Raw genomic sequence first — 11,580 nt, forward strand, 5'->3', positions numbered from 1 at the left:
AATAAAGTGTCCTTTCCTAACAGGCTTAGGGAGGATATGTAGATCTTGGAAGAAAAGCAGGAGAAACAAGAGCTACAGCAGCACACCCAGGAGAAGAAGGTATCTGCTAAGAGCAAGGCAGTAAGGGTGCTGCAAAAGGCAACCAAACAACCAAATGCATCCCTGACAGCACCCAAGCCAGGCTCAGTCTGGGGGGTAGAGAAAACCTTACACAGCACCTTCCCATTTAGGACCAAGACAGAGAGAAACTGATGGACTCCACTTAGTCACTATCATAAAAATGGGGCAGAGAATCTCTGGCTGGAGATGCTCTCTCTGAATGATTCCAGATCTTCCAACAACTGTTTTAGAGGACAGTGGCTTGTGATTGATGTCATATTAAGACACTAAACTATTCAGCAAAGCTAGAATTGAAATCAACCAAGGTTTCTTTAAACAAAGCCTTCCAATTTACTTCAAAGCTGTTTCCGTGGAATTTGAATTTGAAAAAGAAAATACTGAGAAGCACATATTACACAGGCCAAACTACAGTTTTTCCCATTTCTCCCAGTCACACAGTACATATCCTAGTGTTGGCTGAACTCATGTCCAGTAGGAGCAAAGTATTCATCACAGCTTACTACAAACTGAATAAGAAATTTACTCAATTCTTTTTCTCATTTTATTATTTATCTCTCTCCTGACAGGCTGGTTTATTACTTTGAACAAACACATTTTTCCCTAGAGATTGCAGACACTTTAATGTCTAATTGTGTAATACAAATTATATCAGTCCTTAAAAACAATCCAAGAAACATTCAAAACAAATTGCATCCTGCTGAGCAGTTGTAAACTTCTAAGTAGAACTAGTGCTAGGAAACCTTTAAAAATATATGTTACTACAAAGATGAGAACTAAGAGTATTATTTTTCACCTATTTATGATGGTTACTTTAAAAACTGCACACTTCAAATATTAAGTGCTAATACTAAATGTCAGTTCTGATTATAAAAACATATCTGGAGACCTTACACCATAATACAGCAAGGCCTTAATGTGCAGATGTTAAGCAAAGACCCAGCATCTTTACAGGTATTTACAATTCAATTACTTGTTATGAGCTGGGCTCAGGGAGGAAACCAGTGAACTGACGTGTGCTCAGGGAACAGACCCCAGAACAACCCACGTGGAAAACACAAGTGCTGCTCCAGGAGAGACCAGCACTGACAGGAATTGTGGTCACTGCAAGGCTTATGCATGCGCTATAGAGTTAGATTGACATATCCTGAAGTAGTAGGAAGGAGAAGTGGGAGCCTGTAGGCTGCTTTTAGTTTTATCTTCCCAGCTCAAGGGCCAAGACTGTATCTTGTTGATTCTAATATTTCTGCCCTCCTCCAAAACCTCTGCCAACACAGTGACCACATCTTTTAATAGAGCCATACTTATTTCAAATGCAAGCAAATATATAAAAAAGGCATTTGGCTTTAAAGTAGACAAAAAAATGAACAGCAAAAGCTGAGTCTCCATTAATACAGTGGTGGTGATCAGTAAGATGGGGGGCAGGTGTTCACCCATCCCTCTCAGGATGAGATCATCTAGAAAACAAGACCTTTCAACAAGAAATAATACAGAAGCACAGACCAAAACACTTTGCACCAAACCAAAAAATCCAACAGGTCGGTTTGTGTGTGTGTGAGAGCAGCCAAGGGGAGATGCTCACTCGAGGATGGCCGTGAGCTGCTCGCTGGGGCCGTTCCGGAGCCCGGCCACGATGCTCTGCAGGCGGCACACGCTCTGCGTGGCCGAGGCCACCGGCGTCGCCGCCACCTCCTGCTCCCGCAGGTACCGCCGGCCCGTCAGCGGGGTCGAGGGGGCAAGGGACCTCTTCTGTCACACAGAGAGAGAGAGCAAGGAAAATCAGACAACAAAACTGTTCCAATAACCTTTCCAATGAGCATCTCCTGCAAAATCCCAGAAGGTTAAAATTACACCACTAGTACAGTACGTGAAAGCTTCATCAAACCTGTGAGCTCAGAACAGGTTAAAAATGAGCCATAAATACAAAATATAACAAATCTTCAAGCAGACAAAAATTAACAAAGAGTTTTTAAAAATAAAACACAGTAAATCAATACCTAAGATCTTAAAGTCTGCAATTTTTTAAGATAATTTGAACGTTGAGAAGTAAAGCATGTGCTTCCATTCTCAGTCCCTGGCTGCATTAGCTGGGTGACACAAGGAGTGGGTGGCAGAGCTGCCTGGGAGAGGTCCACAGGAAAATATTCCTTGGAAATTGCTATGTGAGTGGACCTCGAGCCTTCCTTGATCCAAAGGATGATGCAGCACTGAGCAGATGGAGCTGCATGGACTGCACTTACCTATTTTGTATCCTACTCTCTGGAAATGACACAACTTTTTTGGATTTAATTCCCAGAACAGACAACAGTCTAAAGACACACAGGAAATAACGAGACAAGGTTAAGCCCTGCAGTCATTATGCATAAATAACAATATTGTTATATCAGAAATTGATGCTCAGAACTGATAAAACCCATTTCAAAGCCCTGCCTTTAATTTTCCTGAACATGAAATACATTTGGGAGAAAAAGCTAAGGCATAGGATTCCATTACACCAGCACTAGCACCTTGGAGTAAGAAATTTTTTTTTTAATAGACATGTAAATCAAACAGCATATGGTTCTTTCACACACCCAGCACAATTTTTCTCCTTATCCAAAAGTAATCAAGCATTTTCCTGCATGCCAACTTCATTAGATACATTGCACTTTTTAAAACTCTGCTTATAGGCATGAAGAGACAGACTTTGGTGAGGTTTATGCCATGAATGTTAGTTTTCCATAGAGGAGTAAAAAGCTGACTTTTCCTATCCTGAAAGAGGAAACATTGGGAAAACATAAATGAATGCAGTGTCAAGGTTTTGTGGTATGATTATGGGGTCTAAATGGAGCTTGAACAAAACTGCATTTAGGTATTAACTGTGTTCTGATTTTTCTTGGACAAAACCAGACTATATACATGAAAGTGCTCTCATGTAGTTTAAGGAAGTTATCCAGTAAATTCCACAGAAAAGACATCACCATTTCTCCTTAGCAAGACAGTACTGAAGCCTGCAAATGGCATTCATCATCTTCCTCTCAGGAAGAAATTCAAGAAATTCCAAGCCATCTTAATAATTCAGAGAACGTGTAAGGATGGGAAAACTCAAAGGAGTGCATCAAGTGAGATGGATGAGTTAAATGAATCACCTTTTCAAAATGTTGCTGCAGATGACACTCCACAGGAGCTCGTGCTGCCGCTTTCTCTACGAGCACCTCTGCGGGGTATTTTCGAGTGCCAATTTCTTCTTCAGCATCAGCTCCCAGGAAAACTCTCTCATCAAAATCACCCACGGTCAGAACATACTCTTCATACTCTTTATTCAGTGCTTTGCTGAAAGAGAAGCCCAGCTTTGATACCAAAGGCTTAACTGCTGAAGAAACAAAGAAGGTGCCTGTGGAGCGCAGGTACAAACCCAAACCAACACAGGGTCAAAGTGTTCCTTGCTCTGGGCAGCAGTGCTGCTTCACCTCCCCAGGCAACGTGCCCCTGATCATCCCTGCCTGCCTTTGGACTGAAAACTCTCCAGAACCCACTGCAGGGACTATTCTTCCTCCTAAGTGACCACCAACATTTCACTCTCAGTAAGAAGAGGAAAAAACCCAACCTTGCTTCCCCCCCAGTTGTGAATAAACCAGTCTGGAAGTGCTCAGCTGATCAGAGGTTATCTGTGCACACATGGAGCACACCGGTGGGAGCTGCATCCAACTAGCTTGGTTGGATTTCTAGTTTTGCCACTCCACAGCCCATAATTCTGCTAACTGTGCAGCAGAAGGTATAATGAAGAGCTAGTTAGCTGTGAGACCAAAGAAAGCATTCATTTTCTGTATTCCAGCTAACCCAATTGGAAAACAGGAATGTTTAAGATCATCAAGGTTGCAAAGCTTTAAGTTTATACTGGGGAAGCAGAATGGAACTTTGGGACAAAAATCAGAAATGGCTCACATCACTAAATCCTGCCTGCAGCTTTTCCATGGGCCAGGAATGCAGCCCCAGCTACCACATATATTAGTGGAACAGAATGCAGCCATGACACAAGCAACTCTGTGATCCCACAGGAGAGCTGACTCTATCACAGGGTCACCTTCCCCATGTCTTTTAGGAAAAAAAACAAAGTGGAAAAAAAAAAAGGAAAGAAGAAAAAGAAAAACCCAAGAGGCTTCCACACTTATCTTACCTGTCAGGCCACTTGCAAAAGAACAGAGACTACTGTATGTAATACAATTAATTTTAAAGTAGAAATCCTAAGTTAATTTTCACAGGTTTATATCTCAATTAAAGCATTATCTACATTGTTAATCAAGTCCTTGCTCAAAATTCCCAAAGCAATCCAACAAGTTAAAAGCTTACCTATCAAAATCAAATTAATAGGTATTTTTGCAAAAGAAAAGAAAACCAGACCATGAGGGATCCAGAACAAAGCACCTGCTGTTTGTATTTTGCATTTAAATTACCTTTCAGAAGTGAACTCAAAAAGTTTCTGAAACAACCACACTTGAATTGCACAGAAACACTCCACCTCTTTTTTGTGGTTTGGCAACTGTTGCTTCTTTTTCTTTTAAGTCCTTCAGCTGCATCCACAGATGTATACACTCAATCAGAGACTGAGAAATTAATTTAAACACTTCCCTACTTGGGCATATGTGTATAGAAACACACCTGTGTACTTCAGAGCCAAGGTTTTGAGTTGTATTAGATTACAGAAAATCAGAGCAAGCACCAAAACACCTGCCATCAAGGAAGAACCTCTGCAGCTTGAACCCCTGACATCAGCCACATCTCGGATCCAGAAAGCCTTTCAGCCAGAGAGCAGCTTTGATGTCAAATAATCAAAAACCCATCAGATGTGCTAAGGTGAAGGAACAGGAAAGCCTGAGATTTAGTACACAAAGGCCAGTGTTTTAGATATGAACCCAAGTCCCATCATTAAGAACAAAAGCTGCAACTTACCTATTTTCTGTAAAGTTGCAGAGATCCAACAGACATTCTCCTTTTAAGATCTAAGAAGAAAAAGCAGAAATATATAATAAAATCAAAACTGTTCCAAGTGTGAGGGCATGATGGTTTTACTGAAAAAGGAAATTAGGTCTTTTCCAACCCAATCAATTCTATGGGACTGAGGTGAATAACTGGACCTTTTTTTTTCCCTAGACCAAAGGGCTACAGTGCCATTAGCAAGACTGGAGCACAAGGCCCGACTGGATCCAAGCTCCAGATAAACTCACTCTTCAGACACAGCCCTGCAATGCAATATTCTGTTCACTGCCAGGTTAGGGGCTGACTTGACAGACAACTACACTGAAACTTACACAGAGCTTGGAAAACATTTCCAGGATCACAGAATCACAGAATCAATTGGGTTGGAAAAGACCTTTGAGATCATCAAGTCCAACCCTTGGGCCAACTCCAGTCCCTTTACCAGATCATGGCACTCAGTGCCACGGCCAAGCTCAGTTTAAAAACCTCCAGGGATGGGGAATCCACCCCCTCTCTGGGCAGCCCATTCCAATCCCTGAGCACTCTCTCTGCAAAGAATTTTTTCTGCTCTCCAACTTAAATTTCCCCTGGCAGAGCTTGAGCCCATCGTGCCCCCTTGTCCTATTGCTGAGTGCCTGGGAGAAGAGACCAACCCCCACCTGGCCAGAACTTCCCTTCAGGCAGTTCCAGACAGTGCTGAGGTCACCTCTGAGCCTCCTCTTCTCCAGGCTGAACACCCCCAGCTCCCTCAGCCTCTCCCCACAGCACTTGTGCTCCAGCCCCTTCTCCAGCCTCGTTGCTCTTCTCAGTTGGGTTTGAAGAGACCTCAGATTATCAAGACCAACCCTTGATCCGACCCCACTGGGATCACTCTGGCACTCTGTGCCCTGGGCTGGTGATCACAGTGGGGTCGGATCAAGACATGTTGGATTCTCTATCCCTGGAGGTGTTAAGAGGACACTCAGAGCCACATCCAGTCCCTTCTCCAGCCTCGTTGCTCTTCTCTGGCCCCGCTCCAGCCCCTCAATCTCTTTCCTCAACTGAGGGGCCCAGAATTGAACACAACACTCAATGTGTGGCCTCACCAACAGAGTACAGGGGAAGGGTCACTGCCCTGGGCCTGCTGGCCATGCTATTTTTGATACAGGACAAAACTAGACAGAACAATTCATACACCTGCAACCTCAGCCTCCACCTTCCAAAGCATTTTGCTGAACTTCAAGGCAAGCAGCAGACCCACAGTACCACGACAGGCATCCCATACAATTATTTCACAAGGTCACATTTTTTTTGCCCAAAGAAAACACCATCCTTCACAATTCAGTTTCACACTGCCAAGAAAGGGAAGCAAAGTTTCTCCACTGACATAAAAAGTCCGAACAGAGGAGACCTTACAGCACACAGCATTAAAAGTGAGGGAATCCTGTTCCTGCTAAAATACTCACAAAGAAAATCTGACCCTGTGAGTTCCTTTGCTCATTTGCACTCTGCCTTGGGGAACCCACAGGACAGTCTTGAGACCAGCAGCACAGCTGTGTGTTCACAAAACCAGTGAGATGTACCTTCCTATCAAACAGCTTTGCAATGTATGGTTTAAAGTAGTGCTCCTTTATGCCTTTGGCCTCCACCAGCAGCCCGTCGTGCAGCTCACACAGCGTGGCGATGACACAGGGAGGCTCTGCAGGGACTCTGCTCTCCGGAGCGTGGAATTCCACTGGTAAGCCTGGGGAGGAGGAGGGGGTGGGGAACACAACCAACCTTCAGCTTCATTTCAAATGAACCAAGAGAACGAAGCACATTTGATCATAAATAATCTTTCCCCATCATACCTTTAAATGATGGATTTAGCAAATCTCTTCTGTTTGGACACAAAAGGGCATTGGCAAAAATCAGGTCCAAGCAGCACAGAAGCAAATGATAGGAATTTACTAAATCATCTCCAATCATACGGAAATTACCTTGAAGAGACAGCACATCACGTCAAGCAACAGCACAGAAGTTCAGAGGAGGGAATGTACTGCTAAAGCAAGCAAGCCTACCCTTAGTGTACACAAAGAGAGTCCAGCAGAAGTTGAAGAGATCTTTGACACTGCACGGCACCCGCCTGGCAACAAGGAAAAGGAGGGAGAAGTCACTCTTCAGTTCCAGGAAGCCGAACCTTGTTTTACAGTTAAGTTTACCCTTGTATTACAGGAATTTAATTCCATTTCCTTGCTCAAAGTAACAGCTGGAGCTGTTATCTCCTAATTTCACACTAAGGTGCAGTCTAAGCTGCATGTCCTGACTTCAGCTCTCCCTGGCTCCACGGAGCATCCTGCACAGCATTCACAGCCTCCTGGCCCTATTTCCAAGGCAGCGGCTGCCTCTGACCCTGCCATGCTGTTCTGCTGGTGTAACATCTCCCACAGAAGTCTCCTGCAGCCATAGATGTTGAGATGACAAGACCCATGTACATCCCAGTGATGGCTTTTCCTAAATATTTTACTAAATCATCTGTCATCCCTTCAGAACACACAATTATAGCCTATACCACAGCTCATCTACTGAATTCTGTTCGGGGTAGAGATCATGCAAACCCACAGAGCTGGAAGACCAGGGCAGACATTCTTGGGAACAGCCCACAGAGAAGCCACAGTGATGTTGACCCGTTGCTGCTCTGAGGGACACCAAGAGAACATCCAACGAAACTTCTCCCACTACACTCTCCCTGCAGACCTGGAGCTGTGCTGGAGCATTTTACCAGAACAATTATCCTCCCTCTCACCCAGAGAACCCACGTGAGCTGCCAGAAACACCCCACAGAGCCGCAGCTTGGCTCCCTCACCCCCAGGGTTACACCCTCACTACAGAGATGCCACAGCAACAGCCACACTCTGCAGGGAGCCAGATGAGCTCCTTTAACTAAGGCAGAAGTTCCAGGTGTGTGTGGAAGATGACATCACCCAATTTATCAGGATCAGAGGTCCCATCCCTTTGGAACTTCATTTTCACAAGTCTATACTGGGTATAACCCTTTCCAGGGAAAAGTCACATTAAATCTCAAAATCTCATACCTCTGTTTCCTGCTTCGCTGAGGTTTAGAAGTTTCTTCATAAGGGTATTGAAATATATCAAAAAATATTGGTTCAAACTTCTTGAAGATCACAGTTGACACTTCAAAATTTCTCTCCAGCTGGTCCACTCGCTCTCGGAATTCCTGTGGTAGGTTTGACATGTCCATCCACTTCTTCATTTTGCTAAAAAACTGAATTAAACTTAAAAGAAAATAGAAAAGTCAGCTTTGAGCTTTAACTAACTTCCATTCTAAATTTTTTAAAAAGCCAAAATGCAACGTATTTCCTTCTTGATGACTAGTTAGATTACTATGCAGGTTTACAATTTATTCTGAGAGACTCCAAAACTGTGCATATTTTAAGCTTTTTATCCCTCTGGGGTTTATCCTGGACGCTCTTTAAGGCCAAGGAACACTACTGTGATGTAGAGGCTGCCAGCATGGCTGTGTCAGGCAGGGGAGGGGTGGAAAGGAAAAATCACACTCAGCTCTGCACGGGACGAGGGGGAGGCAGGACAGGCAACCAAACCACAAGCACGAGCCTGTCAAAGATACCGCACAAAAACCTGTTCGCTCTGGGTGTAATTAATGGCAGCCCCCGCTGGGAGTGGGTCTTTAAATGGAAGCAGAAACATTCCAAGCTCCGCCGTTCCAGCTCTGCCATCCCGCGTGTGGCAGAGGAGCTGCTGTGGGGCCAAGTGGGGCTCAGCGCTGCTCCCTAAGCGGCATCCCGAGCACCTGGGGACCGCCGGCACCGCACCGGGAGCCTCCGGCACTACACCTGGGGGCCGCCGGCACCGCACCGGGAGCTCCGGCACCGCACCGGGAGCTCCGGCACTACACCTGGGGACCGCCGGCACCGCACCGGGAGCTGCTGGCACCGCACCGGGAGCCGCCGGCACCGCACCGGGAGCGCCGGCACTGCACCGGGAGCTCCGGCACTACACCTGGGGACCGCCGGCACCGCACCGGGAGCTGCTGGCACCGCACCGGGAGCCGCCGGCACCGCACCGGGAGCCGCCGGCACCGCACCGGGAGCCGCCGGCACCGCACCGGGAGCCGCCGGCACTACACCTGGGAGCCGCCGGCACCGCACCGGGAGCTGCTGGCACCGCACCGGGAGCTGCTGGCACCGCACCGGGAGCTCCAGCACTGCACGGAGACGTGCCTGAGCCCCGAGTCACACACACGTCCTGCTACAGCCGCTCCGGCACACCCCGAGCTGACTGTGGGCAAATTAACTACGGGGAGGAAAAGCTGCCATGGGTGAAACAATTGCTGGTCCGACGTGGGTGTTCTCCCACAGGCTTGAAATTGAAAATTACATATTTGCATCTGATTTCCCTTTGGAACACGCGCGGATCTGCTGCTGTCACACCACCGCCTCGGGCCCCGCGCTGGGCAGCGGCGTGTTGGGGCTCACCTGAGGCGGGCTGGGGCTCACCTGAGGCGTGTTGGGGCTCACCTGAGGCGTGTTGGGGCTCACCTGAGGCGGGCTGGGGCTCACCTGAGGCGGGCTGGGGCTCACCTGAGGCGGGCGGAGCGCAGGATGCGGGTCAGGGACACGCCGTTGCCCTCGATGGCGCCGCTGCCCACGGTGGGCAGGCGGCGGCGGCGGCAGGCGGAGTACAGAGCGCAGGCCAACCAGTGCAGCGCCTCGCCCTGCGCCAACAACAGCGGGGCACGGGGGCGGCTCAGCCGGGGCGGGCACGGCCCCCGCGGCCCCTCGGCCGCCCCGCCCCGCCCCGCCCCGCTCACCTCCAGGCTGTAGGTGCCCCGCAGCGCCGTGAAGTCCCGCAGCGCCTCGGCCGCGCTCGCCGCATCCAGGTTGAGGTCCCGGCACAGCCGCTCCACGGCCAAACCGGGATCGGCGCGGGACATGGCGGGGAGCGGCGCGCCAAAACCGCCGGAAGGGCGGGGCTGCTTCCGCCGCGAGCGCGGGAAACGCGCGGGGGCAAGGAGGGATACGGACGGACGGACGGACGGACGGAAAGACAGACAGACAGACATGGAGAGAATGACAGACACACACAGGCGGACACGGACAGACAGGAACAGACAGACACGGACAGAGAGAGACACGAACTAGACGGACACGGACAGAGATAGGGACACACACACGGTCAGAGGGACAGACACGGACACACAGGCAGATATACACAGACAGACAAACGTACACAGAGCAGCTTGCAGAGAGCACACACAGGCACACGTGCGGGCCGGGCACTCGCTGTCACTCGCTGTCGCTCGTGTCACTTGGGCGCGGGGCGCTCGGTGCTGGCGGGAGTTGCGGCCGCTCCCCGCACACGGTTGCGGGAGCCCAAGGCGGGATCGACTCTGGCCCCGCCGGGCCCCGTGACACGCGTGGGTGCAGCATCGCCGTGGGGCCGGGCAGGTGGGGTCCCCTCGCCCCCAGCCCTGCAGGGCCGGGCGGGCACCGCCCCCGCTCCCGGAGCGCTCCTGGCCCTCGGGAACCGGCCCCGCCGCCGTCCCGGCCGTGGCGGGCGCTCAGAGCCCCTCGAGGTGCCGGTTCCACCCGCCCGGCCGGGGCCGCTGTCAGTGACCGGGGCCGCTGTCAGTGACCGGGGCCGATCGGAGCACTCCTGAGAGCAGCGGGAGCCGCGGGGCACCGCCCGCCCCCCTGGACAGGGCTCGGGTGTCGCAGGTTCCGCGGGGATCACGGCTCTGGACCCGCGGAACGTGGGGTGATCCTTGAGCCCCCGTCCTATGGCACTGCCCGAGCAGTGGCTGCAGCTGCCGGCAGGGCTGGGACAGGAGCGCACGGAGCGGGCCCCCCAGTGCGGGGCTGAACCCGCACCCCCTCCCTCGGACCTGCTGTTCGCTCAGCAGCCCCTGCCCTGCCCCTGCCCCACACACATCCCGGAGTCGTTCTCCTTGAAAATGTCCGTTTGCAAAGCGCAGGGATCGGTTCGTGGGATCCACAGGCCTGTAGGAGTGGTCAATCACCAAAACCAGCTCAGCTCCGTGCTTTCCAAAACGTTACTTTCCACGAAAACAAACCTTAATGCAACATCTAAATCTATTTCGAAAAAGATTTGCTGTCAGAGGACTGAAAACTGCCTGCTATGAACAGCCAGGAAACCTGTGTAATCTGGGATAATGAGGCTATGAGTCCCACAGACTTATTTATTCCTTCAGGACCAGAGATTGTGCTTTCCTTGGGGTGAACTGAGCTTTGCTTTTTGTGCATCTGTTTCTCTGTAAGAAATCTTTGCCCTTTCCTGGCACCGGGGGAAGGTCATCATGAGGTTCTCTTTTAAAATTTTGTCTTTCCAAACGATACAGAAAATTCCTGTGCAATGTCTCCCTGTACGATTGTGCTGGTAATACAGCACAGCCAGCTGAAATCCTGACAGCCCCGAGAGAGGAGAGGTGGGATGGACCATCTGCCATGGCTCTCACTCTCCTTGGCTGCTCCTGCAACAGATCCAGGT

The 11,580-nt window shown here is 49.6% G+C and overlaps 1 protein-coding gene across 4 annotated transcripts in view; it reads right to left on the reverse strand.

The window, feature by feature from the left end:
* RBL1 (RB transcriptional corepressor like 1) overlaps positions 1-10,017 on the reverse strand; it is a 30,227-nt gene extending 20,210 nt beyond the window's left edge. For 2 of the 4 annotated variants that reach the window (XM_071572765.1, XM_071572763.1), the window contains exons 1-9: positions 9,884-10,017; positions 9,654-9,787; positions 8,127-8,327; positions 7,113-7,177; positions 6,903-7,031; positions 6,636-6,796; positions 5,047-5,096; positions 3,246-3,429; positions 1,700-1,866 (exon numbers count right to left, since the gene is read on the reverse strand). In XM_071572765.1, the coding sequence (XP_071428866.1) occupies positions 1,700-1,866; positions 3,246-3,429; positions 5,047-5,096; positions 6,636-6,796; positions 6,903-7,031; positions 7,113-7,177; positions 8,127-8,327; positions 9,654-9,787; positions 9,884-10,006 (1,214 nt within the window). In that variant the 5' untranslated portion in view covers positions 10,007-10,017. Of the gene's footprint in view, positions 1-1,699; positions 1,867-3,245; positions 3,430-5,046; positions 5,097-6,635; positions 6,797-6,902; positions 7,032-7,112; positions 7,178-8,126; positions 8,917-9,454; positions 9,554-9,653; positions 9,788-9,883 lie in introns of those variants that run through there. The other 2 variants (XM_071572767.1, XM_071572766.1) reach the window with 2 other exon arrangements.
* Positions 10,018-11,580: the final 1,563 nt, after the last annotated feature.

This window comes from Pithys albifrons, chromosome 18 (assembly GCF_047495875.1).
Source record: "Pithys albifrons albifrons isolate INPA30051 chromosome 18, PitAlb_v1, whole genome shotgun sequence".
NCBI lineage: Eukaryota > Metazoa > Chordata > Aves > Passeriformes > Thamnophilidae > Pithys > Pithys albifrons.